Below are 17,319 nucleotides of genomic sequence, written 5' to 3'. Positions count from 1 at the left end.
TGACTTTGTAAAGATACACAATACTTTTAGGAGTGAATAATTTTCTAGCATGGTAGAGGGAGCCCACCTTCTTTGCTAAAGGGAAACCAGAGTTGATAATTCAGATTTAATGTCACAATAAATCTGTTAAAAATGTTTTTAGATACTTACACTCTTGTCGATACGGAGAAGTTCTTGAGAATCTTTTAGTTTCCCGTCTTTGGAAATTTCAACAATTTTCCGCGAACAGAAATCTGATGCTGTCAATTCCAGACTTTTCCGACTTTGTAAAGCCTTGTTCTGCAACCATTCCAAACAAATACCAACTAAAAATAAAATATTAAAATTACTTCTCAGTAGAAGTGTGTACCAATTTTTTTCTTTTGAAAACCTTTTTTTTTTTTTTTTTATTAAACTGTTTCATAAGAGTACTTTTTTAAAAACATCGTTTGTAGAGCACTTTTTTTTTTAAGAAAAAAAAAACATTTCATAAGAGTACTTTTTAAAAAAACATTGTTTCATAAGAGTATTTTTGAATAAAAATGATAATGTGTTAAAATAAATAATATTTACTTTAATCATAAGCTTTCAAAAATGTTAATTTTTCCATTTCTAAATTTTTGAGATGAGGATAGATTATTGGAATTATTTGGATTCTTTGGACTATTGTTCTCACCTTCAGTTGTTGTTGTTTTTTTTGTACAACAATTTTGGTCAATGTAACCTATGGACATTTTTCGAGTGTATCTTGCCGAACTTTAGAATAGCTACGCAAATGGGAGTAGTACCATTAAAACAAGCAACCTTTTATACTTCAGAATTTAGTTTTCTACATAGTCAAATCCATTCTCAAATGCATTTTCGGCATGAATTCAATGGCATATCTCTGCTTCTGATGCATATCCATGATAGGAGTTGCTTCCTTAGAGTCTCACACCATCAATATCTGCAACAGAGAGATGAAACTTTCATATCATGAATGCATAAGTTCAGTTATCATATCAACGCAATTTGCAATCCCCCTCAGATTCATTCGGCGGAATAAAAATAAGAGGTATTACTTTTAAACACCCTTGTGTGTGGGTGTGTATAATATTTTTGACTGACATATTTAATATTCGGATTTCTAAAAGAATGGACAATCAACTCTTTTTCCGACATAAATAATATTTAACTATTTCTAATAGAATTAACAATAGACTTAATGTCTAACATTCCATTTAAAAACAAAACATTTTTTAATTCAATTTTCACCCCAAACAAGGCACAGTGCCACTTTGAAGTAGGGGGCTACTATCGGGAACATAAGTTGCAGAGACATTATGAAGGGAGATGAGTAGCAAGATGTCTGTTCACATTACACTTGAACTTCTGCATGTCAGTACAGATCGGAAAGCAGAATCCCAGAAGGGAGTTCCAAAGTCTAGCCGTTCTGGGGAAGAAACTATTGGAGTAAAAAGCTTTCTTACACCTAGGGATCTCTACTTTTCCCATTATCTTTAACACTTGCCGACAGGGTTCGATTCTAGCCTTTTCCTAATATGATTTTCACTTGTCTAGTATGTCTTACTTACATAAGGGACAGTCCTTCCATACAACAATAGAAGGTATTACTTTTAAACACCCTTGTGTGTGTATGTAATAATATATATATAAAAATGAACGTGTGTGTGTACATTTTCCAATGCAATAACTGTCAATTTTTAGTCTACAGACTCAAAATTTTATATACAGGGTAGTGAGATTTGAGAAAATCTTTGTATTCCGTTTTCAGCCAGAAATAAAAAATTTGGCTGTTAAGGGGTCAAAGTTCAACGATTTGACCTTTGAGAACTCTACCAAACTCCTCCGCCAATTTTGGGTCTAAACACTTAAAATTTTAGATATAGGTTCCTTGGACATGGATCTAACTTAATAACTTCATTTGAGCTCCAAACAATAAATGTTAAGGGGTCATAATAAGGGTCAAATAAGGGTCAAAGTTTAAAAAAAAAAAAAAAAAAAAAAAAAAATTGACCGTTTTTTTTTTTTCTTTCTTTTTTTTGCTCAACATACACCTCCAAACACTCTGGGAATGCCGTGGTGAAATGCTAGCATATGCATATATATATATATATATATATATATATATATATATATACTATTATATATATCTACTATTATATATATATATACTATATATATATAAAAGTATATATATATATATCAGTGAGATAAGACACAGATTAAAAATCAGGTGAAAATCATGATAGATATTACTTGAGGTAATACTTTCAGGGCGATCCTAGCCAAAAAGGAGAAGCTCAATATTTAAGAATAGAGCAATATATAAGTTTAGTGGTTAAAGTTAAATTCTGAAACTCAAAAATATAGACACATATATTAAAGTTAAGAATTTATTGTTTGACAAAGGAATATATAGAAGGGGTCATATTAATTTCCTTAATCCATGGATTTTCAATAATGGCTCATATCATCAGAGGAAATGAAATGCGGTTAGCAAAATGTTCAGCTGTGAGTAGACAGGTATTTTGCTTATCACTACAAATACTGAAAATAGTTTTTTGGGTGCTGAATGATAGTTATATAAAAATAATTATTGGAAAAGGGAATTTCATACAACCTGGGCAGCACAAATATTGAATAAAGTTTTTGGGTGGTTTTGTAGCGTAATTAAAATCTTGTCGGTAGCTGAATACTTGATGCTTCGCTAGGGCCATCAAGGGTATTTTTTATTGTGACGCCATCACTAGATGGGGTGCTTACCATGGCTTAAGAGAGGCCCATCTACCCTCAAGAGAAGGATAGACCCCACCAGTTTCACAACCTCGTATTTTATCTCGTGGTATGAAGAATATGAAACTTATGAAGAATTCTTGGTAAAATTATTCATTACAAGAAATGGCAGTCTATAATATTAATTATTACAAGAAATGGAAGTCCATAATATTAATTATTACAAGAAATGGAAGTCCATAATATTATTTATTACAAGAAATGGAAGTCCATAATATTATTTATTACAAGAAATGGAAGTCCATAATATTATTTATTACAAGAAATGGAAGTCCATAATATTATTTATTACAAGAAATGGAAGTCCATAATATTATTTATTACAAGAAATGGAAGTCCATAATATTATTTATTACAAGAAATGGAAGTCCATAATATTATTTATTACAAGAAATGGAAGTCCATAATATTATTTATTACAAGAAATGGAAGTCCATAATATTATTTATTACAAGAAATGGAAGTCCATAATATTAATTATTACAAGAAATGGAAGTCCATAATATTAATTATTACAAGAAATGGAAGTCCATAATATTAATTATTACAAGAAATGGAAGTCCATAATATTAATTATTACAAGAAATGGAAGTCCATAATATTAATTATTACAAGAAATGGAAGTCCATAATATTAATTATTACAAGAAATGGAAGTCCATAATATTAATTATTACAAGAAATGGAAGTCCATAATATTAATTATTACAAGAAATGGAAGTCCATAATATTATTTATTACAAGAAATGGAAGTCCATAATATTAATTATTACAAGAAATGGAACTCCATAATATTAATTATTACAAGAAGTCCATAATATTATTTATTACAAGAAATGGAAGTCCATAATATTAATTATTACAAGAAATGGAAGTCCATAATATTAATTATTACAAGAAATGGAAGTCCATAATATTAATTATTACAAGAAATGGAAGTCCATAATATTAATTATTACAAGAAATGGAAGTCCATAATATTAATTATTACAAGAAATGGAAGTCCATAATATTAATTATTACAAGAAATGGAAGTCCATAATATTAATTATTACAAGAAATGGAAGTCCATAATATTAATTATTACAAGAAATGGAAGTCCATAATATTAATTATTACAAGAAATGGAAGTCCATAATATTATTTATTACAAGAAATGAAAGTCCATAATATTATTTATTACAAGAAATGGAAGTCCATAATATTATTTATTACAAGAAATGGAAGTCCATAATATTATTTATTACAAGAAATGGAAGTCCATAATATTATTTATTACAAGAAATGGAAGTCCATAATATTATTTATTACAAGAAATGGAAGTCCATAATATTATTTATTACAAGAAATGGAAGTCCATAATATTATTTATTACAAGAAATGGAAGTCCATAATATTAATTATTACAAGAAATTGAAGTCCATAATATTAATTATTACAAGAAATGGAAGTCCATAATATTAATTATTACAAGAAATGGAAGTCCATAATATTAATTATTACAAGAAATGGAAGTCCATAATATTAATTATTACAAGAAATGGAAGTCCATAATATTAATTATTACAAGAAATGGCAGTCCATAATATTAATTATTACAAGAAATGGAAGTCCATAATATTAATTATTACAAGAAATGGAAGTCCATAATATTAATTATTACAAGAAGTCCATAATATTAATTATTACAAGAAATGGAAGTCCATAATATTATTTATTACAAGAAATGGAAGTCCATAATATTATTTATTACAAGAAATGGAAGTCCATAATATTAATTATTACAAGAAATGGAAGTCCATAATATTAATTATTACAAGAAGTCCATAATATTAATCATTACAGGAAATGGAAGTCCATAATATTAATCATTACAAGAAATGGAAGTCCATAATATTAATCATTACAAGAAATGGAAGTCCATGTGTTAAAAGGAGTTCCGATACAAACAATATTAAATAAATAAATAAATATCCATACCTCGATCTGTTATTTCGTCTGGCTTGTTGTCACTTTTTGAATGGTTGAAATTTGTCATCTGAAAAAAGAAACTAAATGTAAATTATTGACTACTGAGGTTTTGGTTTTGTTTATTATAATTTTGAGAATTGCAAAATACTTGTAAAACAGGCAGAGGAATGCAACATTTCATCGATGGGATTGAGGTTGAAGCCTAGCTGATAGTACGGGACCTATTAGGTTGGCGACTATCTTTTGAATACTGTCTAAGAGGGAGAAACTAGTAGCAGATGCACCAGCCCAAATGTCACAACAATACTCCATATGTGGGCGAATGGTGGACCTGGAGAGATACAGGATACTCTCAGGCATAAGTAACTTTCTAGCATTGTAGAGAGAGCCCACCTTCTTTGCAGCAGCGTTCGAGATAAAATATCTTTCCATTTTTCCTTGTTGCTTCCGCGAGATAGCACTCTAACCTTGAGGCCTTGTACCACCTGCCTTGAGGGTAGGAGAATTCATGTATACATAAATCCTTGTATAGATGGTCGATTCATTTCACAACTCGCTTATCACGTTTGTAGGTTTTTCAGTGCAGAACAATCTCACATCTTGCTTTCCTCAGATGACGCAAACCACAGGGATCTTCTTTCATCTTTGTTGCCGCTTTCAGAAGTGAGAAATTCTCTTTCCTCTTTTTCGCAAGCAAGTCTCTCGCCCACATACGCCCATACGTTATCCGAAAAGGGGTTAAAAATGATTGGCCAATTTCGATCGTCTGACTCAAAGTTTCCTGAAGGCTCAGCCTGCTTGTGATGCAGCAGATTTAAACAATGGCAGAATCTGATGGCAAGGTAATCTGGTGATGCCCAGTATTAGGAACATCAGTCAATGAGTTTTTTTTTTCATCAGTTTGTTCAACCTGGGGATGGAGCATCCTAAGAGATTACAAACATTCACCCGCTATCTCATATATTCCAACAGGGAGATCTTTTTAAGATTCTGACCATCCCTTTAAGTGCAATTGTTTGAAGATCTTGCAGTTAGTTCAAAGAGCATCTTTGTATGTCTGGCTAAAACTAAAATATGACAAAATAAATAACTACAAAGTTAGAATTTTCTTTATCACTGATGTCCCCCCACCCTCAAATGAATAATATCTAAAATCGAGTGAAAAAAATATTCATTCTTGGATATTAAATTGGTGCCGATTTCATTTTTTTTTTTTTTTTTGGGGGGGGGGGGGGTCAATTTTCCAGTTAGACTTTGTACTAACAAAAGGGAAATAACTGGGTTTTTTTGATCAAGGAGTTGACTACCTTGCGCCAATTTGTCTGCATGTGTATGTCCAGATAGAGGAATTGACTGGACGGAGATGAAAGGAGATAGGAAGAGGAAAATGAGGAAGGAAAAAAAAAAAATTCAAATAGAAATATGTAATATTTTATCTGGGTAATGTAGAGTAACCCTGCTTGTTTAATATATAAATTTAAGTCAGCCCAACATTCAAAATTAGATCTAAACAGCAATGTATCTGATATCAATATTTGATTCTGACTAGCCACTTTGTTTTCAACTTCCTTCTACAATTATCTTTACAATTTGGACATTAGTGAAAAATATTTTTAAAATGTTTGAATCGGGTGGTTGTTTTGATACCTCATTGTAATACAATTTCCTATTCCAGTAGCTTCTTTCCAAGAATTGCAGGCTGACTGTTTTCCTCCTAGCTTTTGTCTATTTTTTTTTCTTTTTGCTGCATCTTCTTTCTCACTGACATGATGTTGCTATTCTCAGTTGTATAATTTATATAATTACTATTTTTAATGGAAATTGCTCTAGACAAGTCAGGAAGCCACTTGATGTACAAAGCTAAAACAGAAAATACCACTTCAAGGTCAAAAAGCTAGCCAACAATAACTGTAATATGGGATAGATTCCAACCGAGAATTCTTCCCCCTTTGTCAGAAACATTACTTGTGGAATGTGAGGACTAAAGGATAAAATAAGGGAAGTGAGAGTTACTAGGCACAGGTTCTTCAGAATTGCTTAATCTATTCCCTATTTCTATTGGTCTAGTATTCACTGTCTTAGCGATCATCATCATTCACTAGCGGCACCTGTGGAAATTCCACAGGGCACTCATACATATGTAATATATTGATGTTGGCATTCTATAGATGTTCAGTGTAAATAGAGACTGTCTGATATTATTGTAGCTCTTTTACTAAAACTGCAAAAGTATTTATCATGGTTAGCAGGGACACCCGGCATAGCCTGGTCATAAAGAATGCTTAAATATATTTTAATTCTTGCAGATTTTGTATATATTATAATCAAGTTAATATTATATCGATTTTTATATATTATATAATTGTTGGTTGGTTGGTTGTTTTTGTTTTATGGCATATCAACCCTTTTCGGGTTATTCAATGCCGAATCCAAAGATTTTGAAGAAAAATTTTTTTTTAATAGAATATATTTATTTTCACGTCGGTTTCTATTTAACCCATAGTTGGGACCCTAACAGGTACTACCACTCCAGGTCAGAGTGGACCTGGGAGCAATGGTAATTAAAGGATGGCTCCACTCTCCCCAAAGCCCACAAGCTGGGGCCCTCACCACTGGATATAGTTTAAGGTCATATCCAGGACCCCCATTGAGGGACTTTTACCCTCTGCAGAAGGGCAGTCGGCGTATTCTAATGCCCCACCGACAGGGCCTTATAAAGTTGTGATTTCAAAAATAAAAAATATAGCCATGACTTGGGTTCATTAGCTTGAATCAAAGCTGAAATCAAAACTTATGAAAAAATAAAAAATAAAAAATATATATATATATATATATATATATATATATATATATATATATATATATATAACTTGAGTTCCTTCAGCTATAATCGAAACCAAAATCAAAACTTATGAAAATATCTCGATAAAATTATTTATAAAAAAAATAGATTACTGGAGTGCCATCAGCTATAATTGAAACCGAAATGAAAACTTATAAAGACTTCCTGTTTAAATTATTTATTACAAGAAATGGAAGTCCATAACAATTAGTGATAGGACGATTCCAATATTTTTCCCCCGATTTCGATCAGATTCTTTAGAAATCTCTAATTATTTAACTGTAAGATTGTTATTTCCCCGATTTTCGTAAAAACATGTTAAATATGCAGGTATTTTCCTAAACATAAAAAAAAACACTTGTGGAGAGTGATCTATCGATTTCAGCTTTACTAGTTTTTTAAAATCAATAAATATTTATTATTTTATCATTATTATAAGCAATGGAAGATTTTGCTTTAAACAAAATCAAATAAAAAGATAATTAAAAGAATCGTTTTGGCATCGAAAAATAGGCATCAATTTTTCTGATTCCGCTTAATCGTCCCAACACTAATAACAATTAAACGACTGTCACTCAGATGTAAGCGTGACACACAAAATAAATAACACACACTATCCTATTAATATATAGATTCTTGTTAGCTCCTTTCATCAAGTAGCTTCACGCTTTGTCTGGAGCGATTTTCATTAATAAAAAGCAACAAACACTTATCTCAATTTTAAGCATGCAAAACAATCGAAAGTTTGATTTTAAATAGATTTAATAATAATCAAAATTAGGTATCACTTCATAACTCCCTTTCTAATGCAAAAATGTACCTACATATACAGCTTGTTGCAACAAAATCTTACAGCGAGAGTCACTGTCAAAATCTAACGAGAGACGCTGTGGCGCATGGTGGAAGCCTGGGTGGACCAGATTATCAAAGGCCTAACCCACATGCGGCGAGCGAAAACTGTTGAATATTTATCTTCCCGAAGTCGAGCAAATTAAATAGACAGACGAGCTTCGTTGTTAACTGTGAGATATTACGATTTACATGTGATATAAAAAGTTTTAAAAAGTTGTTAGGCGACCGACCGCTTCTGAAAAAAGCCTTTTGTAGACATACAGAAAAAGCGAACACACATACAAACATATTTTCGCTTTTATGTATATATAGATTATATTTAAGTGTATTTTACGACCGGGCACCTCTGCTAGTAAATTATAAAATTCATCTTTCAAAAAACCAATGATAAAGTATATAAAAAAGAAATTTGTTTTCATTATTCTACTGATCATTACAGCGTCCTAAATTATCTGCAACAAAAACATTATTTCCTTAATAAATGCTAGTTACCTCCCTTAGATAAAGACCAAATACTGAATAAAGACCTGTGTTTGGATGTAAAGAGTGATAAGTGGTCTTACTTAGGGGTCTAGATGAAATATCAAGATAAAACAAAGTGGCTGTCCCCCTCTTCCTCTAGTGATGGCATCGTTTTGTGATATCCTTTGCGCACAGTTATCTATCGTTTGTTCCCAGGGTTTGTACAGATTTTCAATGTCCAGTTTCAAGGATTTTTCAAAGTTCTTCAAAGGTCTTCTCCAGACAAAAATTCAAGTTTTCATAACAAAATTTGATATATATAACGAATGATATAATAAACCAAAGAACTTAATTGACAACAGGAAGTTATTTTCATTTATCTTTATATTTCAGACTAGCCTGGGTGCCCGGCGTTGCCCAGATGTTTGGACATGTGTATAGGCAGGCAGGCTCGAACCCGTACCGCGAAGGAGGAAAAAAAACACGAAAAAGAAAAAAAAAAAAAAAAAAACGTGACATCTTTGCCATTTTGTCCATCACCAAACCAAAAGAGGGGATGACTTTCAAAAATATTGGTGAAAAAAAAAGCGACCTCCTCCTTGTAGAAAAGTGTCCAGTTGAGGATAAAGGAATTAATGTTTTTAGCTAATTTTTCGATATTTGTCATCCGTATACCGATTTCATGAAAATAGGACATACATACATACATTTAAACAGAGAGGTGAGGTTTATATTTTAGATGAAGTAGTTTTAAAAGGTCACAGTTATTTAAAAGAAGTTCTCTAACGCACAACAAAACTGGTCAACTTTGATTACAGCTTTCATTTGTTTTGTGTTTAGTGTCAGCCATATGCAATTTCAAGGCACTTTCACCCATTTTGCAAATGCCTTTTTGCATACAAAAAAAATGCCTTTTTGCATACAAAATAATATGCCTGTCAACAACCATATTTACATACCGTGACCCACTTATATTTGGCCAATCAAGCATGATTGAATGTTGTCTTCCCCATTGTAGATTGGTCTGTTCATTTTACTTTTAAATTGTGAAATTCCAGTATTGTGAATACAAGAGTTATGTCCCTTCATTACAAAGCTACTAATGTTATTATATGAAAAGCATTAGGTCACTTCATGATGAAGGGAAGTAACTCTTGTATCCACAATAATACAATGCAATTTCAGAACAATGTATTTTGATTTTATTTTCAATATCTAACAAATAGTTTACTCAAATTTTTATTAATACTTAGAAAATAATTTAATAGTATTTATTTCAATTTTATTTTTCATATTTCGACACAAATTTTTACTAGACATTAAAAAATATGATTTTCAAGGCATTTTTAAAACATTTCATATTCTAAAGAATTTTTCAAAGTAATAAAAAAAATAAGGCCTTTTTAAAACAATTTCCATATTTTCAAGAACTTGTGTCAAGCTGGTCTAATGGTTATCGTACTTGACTCACTGTCTTTAGGTTTTGGTTTCAATCTCAGCTCGGGTACTTTTTTTTTTTACTTACAAGAAGTGAACTGTTTAGAAAAAAAATACTCGCACGCACGCTTCAGTTCCTGTATGAATTAAAATATAATATTACATATTTTACGACCAGGCAACACTGAGTGGCATGCTAGTATATCTATAAAAGTGAGAGAGAGAGAGTGCATGTGTGTGAGAGAGAGAGAGAACACTTCTCAACCTATATACTAAACACATTTTTGATCTACAGATTTGAAATTTGATATATAGGGTAGTCATGTCGAAAACTTTTTAATCAGTTTTCATCCAGAAAAAAAAAAAAAAGGCTAAGTGGTCAAAATTGAAAAATTAGTGCTTTAAAAAGCGTGGTAAGCTGGCCTAATGGTTATCATACTTGACTCACTGTTTTTAGGTTTCGATCTCAGTTTATGTACATTTTTTTTTTACTTGCAAGAAGTGAACTGTTCAGGGAAAACATAATACTCGCACATGTCTCGGTTTCATTCCATTTTGTTTTTTTCACTTTTTTTGTTTTTTTTTAAGAAATTTAACATTATGTTTAATACTGGGCAACACCAGATACATCTTCTATAAAATTGAGCCAAGAATCCTCGTTATCTTTCAAATACTTACAACTTGTTCGAATGTGTTTCCAGCATTTTGGTGGTAAGATATCATTTGATAAGTTGCATTCTCCAATGAGCCTCCTCCTCCATCACTGCGGGAAGACGTTCCAGCTTTCTGATGACGAGTTGCTGAAATTCAAACAAAAAAGAAAATTATTCAACACACATACACACCTGTAATAGCACGGAATGGCACCTCCCTTGGAGAACCCATGTTCAGTGATGCTGTTACCAACCATCGCCATAAAACAGTCTTAGCATCACTCAATAAAAGCTTTGTTATCCGTAACCCTCCAGCATTTATTTTATTACTAGCCTGGGTGCCCGGTGTTGCCCAGGTGTGTTGAGCAAAAAAAAAAAAATTTTTAGTAGGAAGGCTCGAACCCATACCGCAAAGGAGGATTGGTTGGTTGTTTTTGTTTTACGGCATATCAACCCTTTTCAGGTTATTTAATGCCGAATCTAGTGATTTTGAAGAAAGGTTTTTTAACAGAATATATTTGTTTTCTTCAAGTCGGTTTCTATTTAACCCATAGTTGGGCCCCTAACAGGTGCTACCACTCCGGGTCAGAGTGGACCTGGAAGCAATGGCAATTAAAGGGTGGCTCCACACTTCCTAAAACCCACAAGCTGGGGGCCTCACCATCAGATATAGTTTAAGGTCATATCCAGGACCATGCCAAGGAGGAAAAGAACATGATGAAAAAATTTTTTAAAAAGTGACGTCTTTGCTGTTGCGTCCATCGGAAGTGACGAAGGTTTAAATTAAGGCTAGTAAATCAAAAGGAAAGGATGACTTTTGAAAATATCTGTGAAAAAAGCAACCCCTCCCTGTAAAAAAAAAAAAAAAAATGCCCAGTTGAGGACGAAAGAATTAATGTTTTTAGCCAATTTTTTTTATATTTGTTGTCCGAAGGGTCGAGCTTTAAAACCATACCAATCTCGTGAAAATCCGTTGCCTCTGTAGAAAGTTTTAGGCAGACATACAAACATACATACATTTAAACGCGAGATTTATATTATAGATTATATATGGTATGTTGATGCATAAACGAAAACTATTCTCAGGTGTTCCAAGAGGACACAGGTATGAAAAATCAATTTATTCTTTTGCGATAATATGGACTGCTGTGCCATCTCCCACATCCCCACCCCAAAACCGAGACCACCGGGAAGTAATGAGACAGTGAATGACAATACAAAAATAGTTGGCACTCAGTATGGACGTGACAGATCCATGGTGTTGTACAAAAAAAGTGACATCATAAACAATTGGTTGAGGAGGAAAGAAAGAAACATCATATATATATATATATATATATATATATATATATATATATATATATATGGCAATTAAGCTACACTGAATATTCTGCGTTTCATCCAACTATAGGATTCGTCAGGCTTATGCGCATAAGCCTGACGAATCCTATAGTTGGATGAAACGCAGAATATTCAGTGTAGCTTAATTGCCATATATATTTTATAAATTATTAACTAGCTCTACATACGTATTGAGCACTTTTGAAGTAAATACTTAAAGTTTACGCATAAATCTATACTTTCGTATATTAAATTAATGTGAATAAATGAAGTAGTTTATATATATATATATATATATATATATATATATATATATATCAGGGCTCTATGGGCAAATTTATCTTTAGTTGAACTTAGACAACTAAATATTTTCATTTACTAGCCAAATAGAAAAGTTACTAGCCAAACCCACATGATTTTTAGAATATGACGTTCTATGACAAGTATGTATATCAAAGATATTTTTGTATTTTTTTAATAAATGTAGTTCTAAATATACACTGAATTTTATGTTGATATAAACATTCGAATTTCCTCAAATGTTTTTTTTAAACAGCCTTTGTTAAAAAAAAAAAAGAAAAAAAGTATATCGTTTTGTTAAACCTTTTTATTGTTTAAATAATTTGACTTTGCTTCTTTTATGTGCTTTCTAAAAAAAATAAAAAAGTGATTTGAATGCCATCAACTAAAATTGAAACCGAAACTGATAATAGGGATTGTTAAAAAAAATATGAAGAAAAGAACAAGGGAAGGACAAAAAAAGATAAAAAATAGGGAGATAGAGGAAAGACCAGATGAGAAATACAGAGACAATTTCTCGTTAGTTGACCATATGACAACGACGAGGAAAGAAAGGAATATCATTGAGCTCTATAGACAAATTTATATTTAGTTGACCTGTGACAACGACAAGGAGGAAAAGAAAGAAACATCATCGGGCTCTATGGGCAAATTTTATCTTTAGTTGACCTTTGACAACTAAATATTTTCGTTTACTAGCCAAATAGAAAAGTTACTAGCCAAACCCATATGATTTTTAGAATATGACATCTTCGTTCTGTGAGGAGTATGTATATCATAAAGATATTTCTGTATATTTTTTTTAAATAAGTGTAATTCTAAATATACAACAAATCTTATGTTGATACTTGAATTTCTTCAGATGTTTTTTTTTAAACAGCCTCCGTTTAAAAAAGAGTATATTCTATTAAACTTTTATTATTTAAATAATTTTACTTTGTTCATTTTATTAAAAAAAATGTTTACAAGATATTTTTCACTCCGCAGTGAACCCTGGGAGATTGTCAGTGAAAGAAATGCAATTGCCAAAAGATAAGCGTTTCATTATTTCTAGTCGCCACTTTGAAAACTCACTAGCAAATGCGACTGTTTCACTCGCAATGTAGAGCCCCGATCATATCAATTATAATCTTTGGCTAAGATAAGAGGTTTCTTCTTTCCTCCCCCCAAAAAAATGTCAAATTTATCTCAAACACCATCGAAAACAGCTTAACTCACTACTTGGTTCCTGAACCAAATAAACGCTGTAAAATGCGTAAATACACAAAACACAAAACAACTTATCCAAGTAGGTAGAAGAGTAACTTTTATTTGTTACATATTTGTTTCTTTCCAACTTTTTCAGTTTGATAACTATTCTTAAACAAACCAATCTTGGTACTTATGCAGGTACCATGTATTTTTTTACTTTCATATTAAACTCATGTTTTACAATATCTTGTTTATTAAATTGTTAGGTGAAAGTACAGAATAGTTACAAAACATCGTTCTCCCCATGTTAAGAATGGGTTTCTAAATAATAATGCTATTATTTCTCTTTCAGCAATTGTTCAGCTTTTGAACCAGACAAAAAAATTTTTTTTTTTTATTTTACCCTAACCTACTTTTATTGCCTTTGGTAACAGTTATTTGCAGACTTTTTTGGCACTTGTGCGTTTCAGACTTGGAGGACAATTTCTTGGTTTTCATTTTTGAAGAATTCTACTTGGAATAAGTGGAAACAATTCAAGTCACACATTCCAATAATGACTGTTCAAAACTATTCATAAATATAGAAAGGTTAAATTGTTTTTGTTAATTTTTATTTTATTATATTTATTTCTGCATCATTGTATCTGTCCGTAATTCCTTAAGTTTAAAAATCATTCAGAAACCTCGGAAAATGTAGAAACGGAAACAAAAATGCATGCTGGGATTAGCTAGTTTCTTCTGCTTTTTTTTTTTTTTAGTATATAGTTCTTAGAACTCGTGGATAAAAATGTCAAATTTATTTCAAACACCATCGAAAACAGCTTGTAGTTGGCCATTTTGTTGACAGCTTAACGTAGTAACTCACCACTACTTGGTTTTCGAACCAAATAAACGCTGCAAAATGTGTAAAACACAAAACAACTTATCCAAGTAGGTAGAAGAGTAACTTTTATTTGTTGCATATTTGTTTCTTTGCCACTTTTTCGGTTTGATAACTATTCTTAAACAAACCAATCTTGGTACTTATGCAGGTACCATGTATTTTTTATATTTTCAAGTTAAATTCATGTTTTACAATATCTTTTGTTTATTAAATTGTTAGGTGAAAGTACAGAATAGTTACAAGGTATGGTTCTCAGAGATTGACCATCAGCATCATGCTACTATTGTGAACACCAGGCAATATCTGAAGAGCTTCCAAAATCCAAGCCTCAAAATGGTGCTCCAATATCATGAAACAATAGCCAATAGAACAACTTCCATCACTTAACTGGTCAGGCATTTTAGACGACTGTCTGACAAATGAGATAGAATCAGAAAATAAGTTGTATTGAAATAGCGCAAAGGGGTCACCAAAAATACACCAAGAACTTCCATTGCAAAAAAAAAAAAAAAAACTGGAAGAATGGGCCACAGAAATCTTTGTCAAATTCTGGAATTTGGATGGAATTTCGAGCGGGACGTGCTTTTGCTCCATCAGCCATGACTAGATAGAGGTCCTAAGTAATTCGCGATCGTATTTTTTGGTCGCCCACACTGAGGATTGAACCTTCAATATCACTTTTGCAATTGATTTTTCCAAGTACTCTAACCATTGAAAAAATAATTGTAAAAGTGATATTCTCCTGAAGGTTGATGGTTCAATCCTCAGCGTGGGCGGCCGAAATATACATTTGCAAATTACTTAAGATATCTATCCAGTCATGGCTGGCAGAGCAAAAGCATGCTCCCCTCGCGAAGTAAATAAAGGGTTCCACTCAAAATTCTGTCAAAATTCCCAAGTTCAACAGAAACATTCCAGAGTTCGACAAGATACACCTGAAGAAGGTTGGAGATTACATCGACCAAAACGTGAAAAATCACACTCAAGATGAGAACAGTAGTCCGATGAATCCAAATAATACAAACAGATATAATCTTCAGCCTATGGCAGATTCAAGAAAAAGCCATTGAACAATACCGGAAGCTGTACATAGTCTTTGTAGACTTCTGCAAAACATTTGATATGATCAACCGAGAAATGCTGTGGGAAGTCCTTAAAGTGTTCGGATGCCCTGATCACTTCATGGGACTTATCAAACCATTTCACGAAGGAACAAAAGGGAGAGTTTTTGTTTTTTTTGTTTTTTTTTTATTACATTTTCCCCTTAAACAAGGCACATTGCCACTTTGTTGTAGGGGGCTACTATCAGGGACATAGGCATCAGGGGTACAGTGTAGGGAGTTGGGCAGCAAGATGTTGGTTCACGTTGCACTTAAACTTCTGCTTGTCAGTACAGTTGGGGAAGCAGGGACCCGGCAGGGAATTCCAAAGTCTAGCTGTCCTGGGGAAGAAACTACTGGAGTAGAAGGCTCTCTTACATCTAGGGATCTCTACTGTGAAGGGGTGGGATTTAGCTGCTTGTCGGGTTTGTTGGGGGTATTTACGTCAAGGGGCCAAAAGTGCTTGCAGTTCGTCAGAGCATTCACTGTTAAAGTACTTGTAGAAAAGAAAGAGGGATGCAACATTTCGTTGATGGGACAGAGGCTGAAGTTTAGATGACAGTTATAATAAGGAACCTAGAAAGCGAATTCTTGGAAGTAAACTACGGCACCAACCAAGGGTACGTACTGACCCCGACAATGTTCACTATTTCTGACAACCGTCTTAACGCTTCTTCATCAAAATATCGAAGAAGCTATCTTTATCCGCACACGTTCCGACAGGAAACTGTTCAACCTTTGACGGCCAAGGCCAAGATCAAGACCAAGAAAGAGCTTATAACAGAACTGCTGTTTGCACACTACACTGCTGATAGCTCACAATCAAGCTCAGATACAAAGGATAGTTGATACCTTCTTCCAAACAGCCGGGAAGATAGGCCTACAAATCAACATAGAGAAGACAGAAGTGATGTATCAGCCCTCACCAGATAATAACGACCCGCAAGAGCTTATAACAATCAACGGTAAGGTGCTAAAAGTTGTTGAAAATTTTAAATATCTTGGAAGCACTCTAATCATTGACAACCTTGCTGACAAAGAAATAAGCTGCCGAATCCAAAATGCATGTGCCTCCTTTGGTAAGCTAGAAAAGAGGCTCTGGACAAGGGCTGGTATCCGGCTAGAGATGAAGTGCAGAGTCTTCAAAGCCATTGTCCTGTCAGCCTTGCTGCACTCAGCAGAGACCTACACTCTATAGAGAACACAAAAGGAGACTGGAAGTTGTCCAGCAGAGACATCCAAGAAGGATCATGAAGATCAAATAGAGTGAGTAACTACGTATCAAACGTGGAAGTTCTCAGGAGAGCAAACATAGACAGTGTGGTAGCTATCCTTACTATTATGCAACTACGACGGGCCGGGCACATTGCCAGAATGGAAGGCAACCAAATCCCAAAGATGATCTTCGATAGGGAACTGGAAAATGGAACCCACAAGATAGGTCAGAAGCTTCGCTACAAAGATGTAACAAAGCAGCACTTGAAGACGATAAACATCAATGTAAAGGACTGGA

The 17,319-nt window shown here is 32.8% G+C and overlaps 1 protein-coding gene across 2 annotated transcripts in view; it reads right to left on the bottom strand.

Moving 5' to 3' along the window:
* The window catches only part of LOC145246870 (Fanconi anemia group A protein-like), a 160,133-nt gene that overhangs the window by 134,128 nt on the left and 8,686 nt on the right, over positions 1-17,319 (bottom strand). For both annotated transcript variants that reach the window (XM_080108732.1, XM_080108733.1), the window contains exons 2-4: positions 11,017-11,138; positions 4,755-4,812; positions 151-305 (exon numbers count right to left, since the gene is read on the bottom strand). In XM_080108732.1, the coding sequence (XP_079964858.1) occupies positions 151-305; positions 4,755-4,812; positions 11,017-11,138 (335 nt within the window). The remainder of the gene's footprint in view (positions 1-150; positions 306-4,754; positions 4,813-11,016; positions 11,139-17,319) is intronic.

Source organism: Euprymna scolopes, chromosome 24, assembly GCF_053919585.1.
Source record: "Euprymna scolopes isolate OS-2025 chromosome 24, ASM5391958v1, whole genome shotgun sequence".
Taxonomy (NCBI): Eukaryota; Metazoa; Mollusca; class Cephalopoda; order Sepiida; family Sepiolidae; genus Euprymna; species Euprymna scolopes.
Note: the sequence above shows the minus strand (reverse complement) of the source record. Positions and strands in the feature narration are given on the sequence as shown.